Genomic DNA, 13,623 nt, shown 5'->3' with positions numbered 1-13,623 from the left:
GGGGAAGGGTAAGCTGTGACAAAGCGAGAGAGAGGCATGGACATATATACACTACCAAACGTAAGGTAGATAGCTAGTGGGAAGCAGCCGCACAGCACAGGGAGATCAGCTCGGTGCTTTGTGACCACCTAGAGGGGTGGGATAGGGAGGGTGGGAGGGAGATTCAAGAGGGAGGAGATATGGGGACATATGTATATGTATAGCTGATTCACTTGTTATAAAGCAGAAACTAACACACCATTGTAGAGCAATTATACTCCAGTAAAGATGTTTAAAAAAAAAAAAATGTCTGCTTTTAAGACTATAGCCATGCTAGGCGCCCCCAAAAGGAAAACAAAATAATAACTCATTTACGAGTCAAGCCCAACTAATGATGCCATTGTTGTGGTTGGCATCTGCTTTCTTCTTTCTGGTGTTTTATGTCTCATGACTTGGAGTTGTTATAGCCAAACACAATTTACAGGAAGAAAGGAGTAGAATACATCCATTTAATAATTTAATATTATCTCTACTGCTTGGGCCAGAGATAGATAATTCCTTTGAGGTCCACTCACCTCACCTCTCATTTTAAAGATACGAAGGTGAATAAAATAGTACCATTCTCACGATAGGCAGAATGTCGGCCCCCAAAGATGCCCATGCTCTAATCTTTTAGAATCTATGACTACTTTAGGTTACATGGCAAAGGGGAATGAAGGGGGCAGATGGAATTTAGGTTACTAATCAGCTGAACTTAAAATAAAGGCTTCATCTTAGATTATCTGGATAGTTCAAATGTAATCGCAAGGGTCATTAAAAGTAGAAGAGAGAGGAAGAAGAGAGAGGTAAAGAAATGGCAGCATGAGAGGACTTGGTTCACTGTTGCTGGATTTGAAGATGGAGGAAAGGGCCCCAAGCCAAAGCTTCTAGGAGCTGGAAAAGGCAAGAAAACAAAATCTCCCTCAGAGCGTCCAACGTTAAATAACTCCACCAACACCTTGATTTTAGCGCGGTGAGACCCATTTGGGGGCTTCTGACCTCCAGAACTGTGAGATAATAAACTTACATCATCTTAAACTATTAAATTTATGGCAATTTGCTATAGCAGCAGAAGGAAACTAATATCATTCTAAACCAAATACCCTTACGGCTTTAGCTTAGAGTTTTAATTGGTAATTATTTACTTAGCATCTTCTATAGAACACGCACTATGCCAGACACTGGATATATAACAAGAAATGAGACAGCCATAGGTTCTCTCCTCTTAGGTCTTATAGACTGGAGAAAGAGTCAGAAAGTTAAATCACATGTATATGTATAACTGAATCACTTTGCTGTACACCTGAAACCAGCACAACATTGTAAATCAACTGTACTCCAGTATAAAATAAAAATTAAATTAAAAAAAGAAATTTAAATCAGCTTTAACATTGACATAGGGGAAGTGCTATCCAGAGAAGGGCAGTGTGCTATGGATGACCTAGCAGGGGGTGTGACCCTAGGAGGGGTCAGGAAAGCCTTCTGTAGAAGCGACTGTTTCAAGTTGAAAACTGAAGGGTGAGCAGAGGCAACTGACCCTGGGGATGTAAGTGGAATTGGGCGTTGAGGTGGGGCACAATAGATATAAACAGAAGTAAGAGCGTGTTCCAGAATAAAAAAGAAGGCCTTGGTGAAGCCAAGAGAAGGTTCTGCCTGACTGGCATAAAGGCTTAAGAGACAGCATGGTGGGAGAGGGGGCTGCTGACGTCAGCAGGGGCAAAGGGACAATGCTATACGTGCCACAGACTGTGAATCCCGAGCCTTCAGAAACAGAATTTGGGTGATATAATTTAATGCTATTAGTAAGACGGCTACTCTTGTGTATATTTAATTTTATGTATATTGTAATTTTCTATATAAGCTTAATGTATATTATAATTTTATATGTATCGTAATTTTATGTATAATACTTAGACGGTCGTGCAAAATTGCAAAGAACTCAAAGAAAGCTAATGTGGCTGGAGATAAGCAAGAGAGGGAGAGCAGCGTTTGAGGGGCAGGGTCTGGTAAGGTTGGGAAACAACTCAGGCGTGTTTATTAAGTCGTGTGGACAGGTTAGCTCAAGAATAAGATATCCATGATTGATCTGAAGATTCACAAAGGTGGATCACAAATTCACGAATGAATGAGAATGAGGGTATAACATCACCATTTCAACACCAACATCCATTCATTGAAATACGTTCTGAAAACAAGTCTAAATACCAGGTTGCAGAGAAAAAGGGGGAGTGAATGTACATAAACCCCTGTGGTATTTTGTTCAGTTGTTCATTTAGTTAAAGTAGTACTAAGATTAAGTCTTCACATCTCCTGGAAAGGGAAGTTTAATGGAAGAATGTTGATTCCCATTATGCCATGCCCGTTTTCTAAAATTACAAGAAGCTTCTTAAATCCCCCATTTAAGTCCACTGCCCCATCCTTTGACTTTAACCAGAGCACAATTTTTGATACCCTTAAGGGGAAAGAAGGTGACAGAAGAAGGAAAGCTGGTATTTTATCATGTCAGTGAATTTACTGTGTACCTAATCCTATTACATTCTCTCAGCAACTTTAGAGAAGTTGAATAATACTCAAGGTTATCAAGCTAGAAACGGCAAAACTGAGATGTGAGCCCCGCTTGGTCTCATATTAAAACCCAAGTTTATTCTACATTACCGTGTTCGTTTTCAGGCTCTCTATTCAGCAGCAGAAGAGAGTGAGAATCAGCTTTCTTGCTGCATCTCCAAAGTCTAGGGATATGTCCAGAAGAGCCTAGAAAAGGGAAGAAGAATGTTGAACTCCTGAATAAATTCAACTTCTATTTATTGAGCTTCTGTTAAGTGCCAAGATTCATGTTGTGGATGAAAAAGATGAAAAAGACATGATGAAAAAGACAGGGCCCAAACCTTAGGACAGCTAGACAACAAAATTTTGTATTTAATACAGTCACTTGAGAGAAAAAAATACAGTTCAATGTGATCATTGCTTTTATGGAATGAGTATCAGTCAGAGAAGGCTTCCAAGAATAATAATCTAGGTGTACACGGGCAAAAGAAAAGTTTCTACCAAGGAAGTTCATACTGTGTATAGACGCTTGAGATGATCAATTTAGGATTCAGAAAACTTTGGGGACTGAGGATCTAATGTAGAGCGTGGTAATTATAGTAACCATGGGAGGTGATGAATTAAGTGTTAATTAATTTGTGGTAATGATGTATCAAATCGTCACATTGTACACTTTAAATACATACAATTCTATTTGTCAGTTTAATCTCAATAAACCTGAAGGGAAAAAAAAACCATTTTGGAGAGAGCAGGAATGGAAACATCCCATCACCTCGAATGCCATTTATATGTTTGTAATTATTCCCATCAACTATGCTTTGTATATGAGTAAAATCCCATACACCTGGGAAGAACCAAGTTAAGTATGATTTCACCTCTAGGGCTGGTGTCTCATGAAAGCACTAGAGTCCAGCCATCCTTCAGAAGATAATTTCCAACAACCAGCAGTGAATAATTCATTAATAATGAAGAACTTGGCTTAAATAACATTATAAAATGTCAAATTCAGAAACAAGAAATTTTTTCTGGCATTTATTTATCCAACAACTAGTTATTAAGTGCTTCATCTGTGTCAGGCACTGTTCTGGGTTCTGCTAAAAGTGTGATGAATAAGTTAGATATGGTCCCTCCCCTTAGATAACTCACAAAATAAAATAATTAGATAATGGAAAAGATACACTTTACCAGAAAAAAATACAGACTTTTCTCCTAGATAGGTATAAAGGTTGTATGGGTCCTTATCTGGTTTGGAATGGGTGATTCTGGAAATCAATAATGATAGAAATCATCTTTGTGTTGGGGTGATGTGAATTTTTTTTCCCCTTCAGATCTACTCTTCACCCTTTTCAACTGCCCTATTTGCTGTGTGAAGTTGACCCATATGGACCCCATTGAAGGGGAATATATTTTGGCTTCTGCTTGGCTAAGTCAACGGGAAGCCCCCGTGACACTGCAGGGATGGGAACTCTCATGATACCTTGACCTTCAATGTAAGGCTACTGCTCCTCTCAAGGTGAACTTCTCCACGTGACTCCCCTTGAGGTCCAATATCTTCTCTCTCCATTATGGCTCAGAGGTGGTAACAACTCAGCTGCTATTCACCACCTGCAGATTATTGCATGATTCCATGGGTTTCCCCTCTATCCACTTGCATCATTGTAAATAGTCTCTTTGTAAATGACTCATCCTTAAATTATTTCAATTTGAGTGTGTCTTCTGTTCCCCTATGGGACCCTGACTAACACCTTTGCTGTACCCAAGTTTCTATCCTTTATTTACTTATTCCGCTTACATCGACTGACACCACACCTTCAACCTGGTGTAGAGGACAACACTCACATAGCGATAATAGAATACCTGCCTAAAATAAGCACTTGCACATACTCTTAGTAGGAACTTAATTTATATATATGTCAAAATTTTAAATGCACTTATCCTCTGACCCAGAAATACCATGTAAGGAATTTATCCTGTTCATTACAGTGTTATTTGTAGTAACAAGATACAGAAATCACTGGTTGTATACATTATGGTTTATCCAAACAACAGGATGATGTGCAGATGTTAAAAAGAATACAATAGATCTGTATGCAATAATATTGAAAAGTCTCCAAGATATGTTAAGTGAGAAATCAAAGTACTCAATAGTATTTTATATACCTATTTGGGTAAAATATACAATATAGTGGGTCTGCTATATGACTGGGTCTACACATAAAATTTGTTTTTGTTTTCGTATTTTTTGGACATATTAAAAAAAAGAGATTTGAAAGGGATATGACGAGAGACTAGGGAAGGGAGATTGTTACTTCACATTCTTTTAGCTTTCTGTGTCTGTTTTACTTTTTTTAAAAAAAATAACATGTGCTTAAATTAATTTTTTTAAATAACATAAAAATAGAAATAGAGATGTAATTTCAACCCCCTGTTTTGCTTAGCTTAATAGAGGAGTTCTGAAATAATAGTCAGAGGAAATAACTCCCTAAAACAAATTTACAAGAAACAATATCAGTACATTAAACAATATCACTTGTGAAACCTGAAAGGGGGGCATTTTACTCCACTTATATCACATGAAAATCTACTGAAACTGACTTCAAAGGCTGAACCACAGGTCCTTGACAGCCACCAGGGGCCTGTTAACATAACCTCTGCCTGTTTCCTCTTATTATTTTTGCAGTGCAATTATAACTGAAAGTTCCCAAACCTTGTAATTGTCAACTAACTTTTGGAAAATGCAAATGGTTGACCAAGGATTTAATGGGAAGGCCCCTCCCACCCTCTCTGAACTTCGTGGTGGTCTTTGGGTACAAAATGACCTAGCTGCAGCAATTCTCAAAGATGAGCCAAAGAAGAAAATAGTTGTCTTTTCAGAAAGGGTTTCTCTGTGGACATCAAAGATCGCAGAGAAGAAATCTGTATAATATTATTTCCTTTTCCCGGAATTTACTGGCATCTATCCAAGGATTTTCACTGAAAATTAACATCCTCCTGTATACAGATAGGTTTGATATCTGAGCTCAACTGGCTCAACCCATTTTTGTGCAAACGATATTAATATTCTGTCCATGCCTCAGGCACTCTTTTTAATCCAGCACAGTTTCATATCTCTTCTTCCTATTTCTGCTTTTCACAAATAAACACAACCAACCATAGATAGTGGATATTCCCGAAAGTACCAAATAATAGCTAATGCACATAAAAAGCATTCTGAGCTTAAATTTCCTTCTAGAAGAATTCAGATCATAAGCATTGGAATTTCTGATAGAAACTTCCATGCACACAAGCGTATTGCATTAAATATTTTCCATTCTTCTTGCTTATTGACACAGCATCTATTGTGATTGTTACTCATGCTATAGAGAGGCTAAAGAGGCAAAAAGGTGGAAGAAAACATTTCGTAGGTGGTCTTGCTCAATGAACAGGGAATACTGTTATTTGTATTACTTCTGCTAACTCAAAGTATTAGTCTTTGCTGTTTTTGAATGATGTGATTAGTTCTCATCTATTGAACTACAGGTAGGCACTGGACTAAGCATATTACATGTATTATTGCATTTCAACTGCATGATAAACTTTGAAATAAAGATTCGATTCCTACTTTACAGATGAGAAATGGAAGTTCAGGAATAGTATCTGGGCTCCACACAGCTAATAAATGGCAGAGCCGGTGTTTGTCTTCAACGTACATGTCTTTTCTTCTAAAGCCCAAGAGTGGGACTAACATCACAGAGCTTTAAATGACCAAAGTGGCCACTATTTTATCTCTAAAGAGAGTGAATTACCCCAAAGCCCCAATAACTTCCCTGCAGCCAAAATGAACCAGCAGGTAATATCCCAATGTAAAAAACCAAAGTTAGACATTTCTGAGATTTTTACCCCCTGATATTTTTCTGTCCCCATCTGCAGCCTGAAAAGACCCTTCTGTGGGTTTTCCTGGAAATATTCAGACTCTCCAAATCTCGACTTAGAAGGGCTTCTAGTCTACCATATTTGGGCAGCAGAACTACAAGGTGAAAGAGAGATGACAAAATTCAAGAGAACACATCACAAAAAGTCCCTTTCTGAATTGTTTTAAAACACAGACAATGGCCAAGAAGACCTTTGTTTATTAAAGAACAAGCTTTTCCTTTTCCAGAGAAACTGCTCTTATTACTTTCTCTATTAAGAAAAGGGCAATACTTAGGCTGAGTACAAAACCATAGCCATGGGCTTCTCTGGTGGCGCAGTGGTTGAGAGTCCGCCTGCCGATGCAGGGGACGCGGGTTCGTGCCCCGGTCCGGGAAGATCTCACATGCCGCGGAGCGGCTAGGCCCGTGAGCCATGGCCGCTGAGCCTGCGCGTCCGGAGCCTGTGCTCCGCGGCAGGACGGGCCACAACCGTGAGAGGCCCGCGTACTGCAAAAAAAAACAAAAACAAACAAACAGAAAAATTCATAGCCATGAGGATCTTGGAGAAGAGCTTTAAAAAATGCATGAACTAAACCAACAGCCACACTGACTGGACAATGGCATGCCTTCCTTTTGGTGATGTGCCTGTCCTCTCAGTAGATTGTGTGGCTCAGTCACCATATCCCTTTGAGCTCAGAGTCACTATCAGAGTGAATACTCCGTTATACAGTCAAAACCACAGAATGCAAAGGTTGAAGGGGCTACAGAGCCTTCAAAAATTTCAACTTTTCCAATTCCTCCCTACCCTAGCAACCCATCCCTCAACGCATATTCTACAGACGAAGGGTGACATGATGGTTGCCTTGCCACTAGATAGCTAAACGAGGACTCTAAACCGAATTTCTGAATTTCCAACCCTCTGCTCATTCCACAACATGGGAGGACTTCACTTTGAACCCTGGTTAACTTCTTAACAGTGGGTGACCAAAGTCTCTAAGTCTCAAATTTCCTCATCTGTAAAATGGGAAGATTAATGGTACTTGCAGGTTAATGCTGTGCTTGATACACAGTAAGTGCCAAGTTAATATGTTATCACCATCATCATCATCATCATTATTAATACAGTGTTTTCCAAATCAAAGTCTTATTCCCTAAGATGTCATATATATGGGCTTTAAAAATTACATTTAGGGCTTCCTTGGTGGCGCAGTGGTTGAGAATCTGCCTGCCTATGCAGGGGACACAGGTTCGAGCCCTGGTCTGGGAAGATCCCATGTGCCGCAGAGCAACTGGGCCCGTGAGCCACAATACTGAGCCTGTGCGTCTGGAGCCTGTGCTCCGCAACAAGAGAGGCCGCGATAGTGAGAGGTCCGCGCACCGCGATGAAGAGTGGCCCCCGCTTGCCACAACTAGAGAAAGCCCTTGCACAGAAACGAAGACCCAACACAGCCATAAATAAATAGATAAATAAATTTAAAAATTACATTTACCCTCTATGAATGCTCAATTGTCACTGTAAGCTGAATTAAGGTCAAGTGTAGCATAATATATACATAATACGTAATTCTTCCTCCTATTTATCCTTCTTCTGGATTAACTTCTAGCATGATCAACAGAAAGAACTCTGAATAACCAGGATAAGTGTTTTCAGTAAGACACAGGGGAATGGGGAGGCCCTCTGTATGGTCTGGCCCTTCATGTAATTTACCCCATCTCCTTCAACTACATGTTCCATGACAGTCATCAGCGTCACTATTCACCAACTGATATGCTTATGTGAGAAATACAGTGATCTTTTTCAACTACTTTTCTACTTTTTCATCCAACGCTTCAAGTTAATCAGTGACTTCAAGCTAATCCTCTACGTTTTATCACTGTAATCTGTGTGTAATCTACCCCTTCTCTCCATTTTCATCATAATGACATAAATGTTGACTCTCATCATTTATGACTTTAATTATGCAAGAATCTCCGATTACTTCCCCCTCCCCATTTTCCACACTGCCGCCAGAGGTAACATCTAAAGCAAGAAAATAAGATTGTTTTTCTGTTTTGTCAATCAAAATCATTCAGAGGCCCCAACTGTCCACAGAATAAGGCTTAAATTCCTCGACAAGACATACAAGACAAAAAGCCCTCTTCAGCCTCAATTCCCAACAATTTCCACATCAAACTGTATGTCCAGAACATGTTGAAATTCCACATCAAACTGTATGTCCAGAACATGTTGAACATGTAGTTTCCCAAACACACCAAGATTTCTGGCCTTAATTCTTTCTTCTGATTAAAATGGTCTTCTCATTACACTATCTTGTTTGATGATTAACTTTTATGTATTCTTCAAAACTCAGCTTAGGTTATACCTCCCTGAAAGCAGCCTCCTCTGTATCTAACAGCGCCCTGTTCTCACTTCCCAGGTCTCATTACTGTGAATTTTATATGCCTCTATTACTGTACTGTTTTGGAATTCTTTACTTGTCTCTTTCCTCCACTAATTGGAACTTTCCTGGCTAGAGGGTAAGTGTTTTCTTCTTATTGGTACCCTCATGTCTATCCTAATACCTGGCGGGGAGTGAGTACTCAAATGATTTGTTTTAATGAATGAGAACCATCTAGACTCATGACTGATAATCAGTTATTGCCACGTGATGTTTCATTTGGTCCACATATTTCAGAGATGGAATGTTGGAAGAAGCTCCATGTACCCTTGGTTGTGGAGTGGATTCTCACAACCATGAAACAGGGTGTGCACAACCACAACTCCAGAAACCTTTAATCTGGTCTGGAATATGATGTAACACTGGCACCACCCTACATCTTTCCTTCCAAAGAATACATTGGACCTTTAAATATGGTTTCCATCTGGGGTGATTAGAACCCAACATGATGTGATGCTCTCTCACAACTTCCATCCCTCCATCCCAGAGTCATCAGTGGAATTTTGAAATCTTCATAGAAAATACAGGATGAATAATTATAAATACTTTTTCACACAATAACTCCAAATTGTAGGTGAGGGGTAGGGTAGTCGTTATCTTTGATGTGAAATATGGTTAGTTCCACAGGCATGCATTCACATGTTCACAGCTTTATGGTAATTTGTTGATGGAAAGCACTACAGTTTCTTAAAAATTTTCAAAACAACAATATGATAATAAGTACCGTTTATGTGCCAAGACTTACTCTAAGCTCATTACACGTATTGACTTACTTGATTCTCCCAACAACCACAATGAGGTAACTACCATTATTCCCTCTCTCTTAGTGATAGAAATTGAGGCTCAGAGATTTGTCTTTGTTCATCTTTTAATTGCTTGTACCTAGTATGGTTAACATTCAGATAATTTCTGAATGAATGAATGAATGAATAAATACCACACTACCATTAGTTAGCCATTGTGATTTTTATTCCTGTCAGCGGAAGGAAAATAATGTTTCTCTACCTGAGATGACACGACCACATATGAATTCACGTTTGAAGTATCTTTCACTTTCTCAAAAAGAAGATTATGAAGCATTCTCATTTTAAAATAGAGATAACAGCTCCTTAAGTTTCTGTGTCATACACTTGACATTTCACTTTTTCCAAAAGTCTGTCCTTTACACTACTGTGCAATTTCAGTATGATATATGATATGTATCAAACCTTTCCTTAACCATGTATCCAGCAATTAGTCATTTAATGTGCCAGACACTCTCCTAGATGTCAAGGAAACCAAGACGTATACGATAAAGCTCCTCTTAGGAGCTCATAACTAAATGGAGGAGACATTCAGGCAACCACGATAATACTCGTATCTGTTAATACTGAGTACATGCTTAGCGCATTTTGTACATATTTTCTCATTTAATCTTGACAGGGAACTTCCAAGGTAAGCTGAGAAAATCAAGGGTGTAATTGGTCCAAGGTCACTTAACTAATAAAGGCTGAGTTAGGATTTAAACCTAGGACTGCCCAATCTCAGGGCTCACCGTAAGACATTATGAGACAACATGTTAAGGACTTTAATCCAGGCTGAATAGAGAAGGCAGGGTAACATAGAGGAGAGAGAAAGTAATTTTTCCACCGGCAGAGAAAGGAAAGTCTGTGTGTATTTCTACACTCACATATATGAGTTGAAGAAAGCTTCATAGAAGAGAAGATATTTTAGCTGTGGAGAGAAGTTAAACCCACAAAACAATCGGTTAAGGTCCCAGAGCTATGCAAGAGATTGATGACTTCAAAGTAATTAGCACAATATTGTAAATCAACTATACTTCAATAAAAAAAAAGAGTAAATTAGCTGTTGCTGGAAAATTAGTTACATATAAGGGAGTGGCAATAGATGATGTGGTTGTCCATATGCTAAGAAACTTGTACTCTGCCTTACTGGAAATGGGATTTTAAGCAGGAAAATGATGGTTGGGTTTGAATTTGTATAAAAGATCATTAGCTATCTATAAAGGATTATTTGGGAAGAAGAAAGATTGGAGGCAAACACAATAGTCTCGACAACAGCAACTAAGGATCTGACCCAGAGAAGTAGCAAGGTTGGGGCTGGAGAAGAGGTCATGAGTAAGAAAGATATTTAAAACAAAGAATCAATAGAATGCATGGATTGAATGTGGGCATGCTTATGGTTTGGCAATCTATTGAATTTAGCCCTGTAGCACAAGGTTATTTCTGCAGCTGTCTTGAGTGGCTATGGAATTAAGATAATAACAGATTTTACCAGGCACTTACTATGTGTCAGATATCATTTTAAGCCATCACAACAAACCCATGTGGTAGGTACTATCATTATTCCCATTCCATGGCTATAGAAAGTGAGGCACAGAGAATTTAAATAATTTCCCCAAGGATATAGAGCTATGGTAATGCAAACTGTGAAGCTCTGCCCAGACTCCCTTTAGGATCAGGACATATGCCTCTAATGGCTGGCAGTGTTGCTACCTGACTGTCCTCAGCTCCTAGCCCCAGTAAGGGAAGACAGCCACATTACCCAAAGTCATGATACCCTTCCTAGTGGCAGCCTGCAACCAATGATTGATAGATACAGGGTTACAAAGGCCCTCCCCAGCTTCACTTAACTCTGAAAGCCCATTCCAGCTTCACACAAGTTTGGCTTTGATGAGAATCCACATAGCTCTACTTCTTTTTTTGCCCAATCCTGCTTCCCTCCTTAATCCCCACAGTGTTGATCTCAAGAGCACTCCTTAATTAACATCCTACACACCTATCTTCATCTCAGAGTCTGCTCTCTGAGGAATCCCTTCTGAACAGCCACCAAACGAAAGGGCTAGCATTTGAACTCAGATAGATTGGTTATAATAGCCATGGTTTTAAACACTTTTCTATATAGCTCTGCAAAGTCAAAGACCCTAGGGCAATGCCCAGGACTGCAGAAATGATTCTCAACTCATCATGACTTCTACTTTTTGTATTAGTTCATAATGCAGAACAGTCATTCAATAAAATTATACTTGAAAAGAAGATAATTGAGAAGATGTTGAACCAGGTACTGTCAAAATCAAGGGAGGAGAAGGTTTCGAGAAACAGGAACTAGTCAACTACACCAAGTACTGAAGGAAGATTAAATGGGATAAGGACTAATAAACGTCCAATGGCTGTGGCAATGGGATGGTTTGAGCAATCCAAGTGAGTTCTGTTGACGTGACATAATGTAAGCATAAATTATACTGCTGTGTTACAGACAGAATGGGATGATGAGAGAATGAGATGATGAGAGAATGTAAAGATGAGGAGTGATCGTAAACTGTGATGTCAAGGAACTTGGCTTTCAAAGGAGCCAGGATAGAGTCTTGGTGCTTTCTAACATTGCTCATGTGTTAAGGTTGAGTTGGGTCTATGTCTGCTGCATAAGCACAAGAAGCCTGGAGTAATACGGTTTGTCATAAATTTTAAGCAAACATCTGAGCTTCTGTGAACACTCATTTGCACCACATCTTCTCCTTTCTCAAGAACTGGAGGTTCCCAGAAGCGAATCCTCAAACCCCACACTGTGATGTGGTCAAGCCGAGTGCTTAGTCACTTTGTGCTTGGTGTCCGTACTGTCGATTTTTTGGAAGCCCAAGTTTCCCCTAACATCTTGCCCCGCCATTACACTATGAAGCACACCAGGAACTGTTTCAGGTAAGAAGTTCCTGACCCAAGGCCACAGGGGTGGGTGGCCCAGGGGAATTAACCACAGAAAGTATTTCCCACAAACCCACAGAGCACAGAACCCATGTTTGAAATGCTGGTGTTTGTGCTTGTTTATTCTCAGCAGAGTGCAGTACCAAGCATTATGTAAGAGAGGCAAGAGCAGCTAAAACTTTAAAAAATAATCTCTGTGGTAAATTTGAAAACAAATGTTGGACTGGAATATTTCAGATTTTCCACTCAGCGGATTAAATTGCTAGATATTTCAGTATCACTTTCTTTCCATTTAGCTTTGGAAAGCAAAGATAAAATGCATGACCTCACAGTCAATTTCCACATTCTGGAAGGAATAGACACTGTAGATTTGAGCTGGAGACCAAGCTCTGAAGTATGGTGCTATGCAGATGCAAATACGTGCTACCTCAATTGTATGAATATCTTATAGAAAGTGGGGTCTTTTTGTTAGTTATAATAATCCGTGTAAACTCCCAGCTCACTGTAACTCACTGTAACTGGGTTGAGAGATGACATGTCAATGGTCTTGCCCAGACCTCTTGTAGCTTAAAAAAGACTAGTGTGAGAACTTGATAAATTATAAAACCTCCCTCAGGTTCCCTTTTGAACTATTTTAACAAGTATAACTTTTATTCTATAAAACTTGGAAGCAAGAAATTTCACATTATTCTCTTTCAGTAAATCAGATGGCCTGTTCTGACCCTCCATGTTTCTGAAAAAAGTAAGAAAATGTAACCAAGCTTCAATATGACACTTCCTCCTCAGTGTAATACAAGAACAGTAGAGGTTTCATGCCATCTAGGATATTCAATGAAGGTCACTCTGCCCACTACCCTTAAAAGGCACCTCATTATAGATGTGTCTGTGTGCACATTTGTGTATGCGTGTGTGTATGTGTGTTTGTGTGTCCACGTGTGTTTTGTGTGTTGGGGGGAGGAGGCAATTCTACCTGAAGGGCTGAGCCTTAAGAGTCAGCGCCCAGCATCCCAAGACCATCCATGTGGCCATTCCCAT

At 39.4% G+C, this 13,623-nt stretch overlaps 1 protein-coding gene across 3 annotated transcripts in view; it reads right to left on the bottom strand.

The window, feature by feature from the left end:
- Positions 1-13,623, bottom strand: part of COLEC10 (collectin subfamily member 10) — a 172,098-nt gene that overhangs the window by 62,919 nt on the left and 95,556 nt on the right. For 2 of the 3 annotated variants that reach the window (XM_019932091.3, XM_033842851.2), the window contains one exon: positions 2,674-2,769. The exons of the other annotated variant lie outside the window; for it this stretch is intronic. In XM_019932091.3, coding sequence (XP_019787650.2) covers positions 2,674-2,769 — 96 coding nt within the window. The remainder of the gene's footprint in view (positions 1-2,673; positions 2,770-13,623) is intronic. 3 annotated transcript variants of the gene reach the window in all.

This window comes from Tursiops truncatus, chromosome 17 (genome assembly GCF_011762595.2).
Source record: "Tursiops truncatus isolate mTurTru1 chromosome 17, mTurTru1.mat.Y, whole genome shotgun sequence".
NCBI classification, from domain to species: Eukaryota; Metazoa; Chordata; class Mammalia; order Artiodactyla; family Delphinidae; genus Tursiops; species Tursiops truncatus.
Note: the sequence above shows the minus strand (reverse complement) of the source record. Positions and strands in the feature narration are given on the sequence as shown.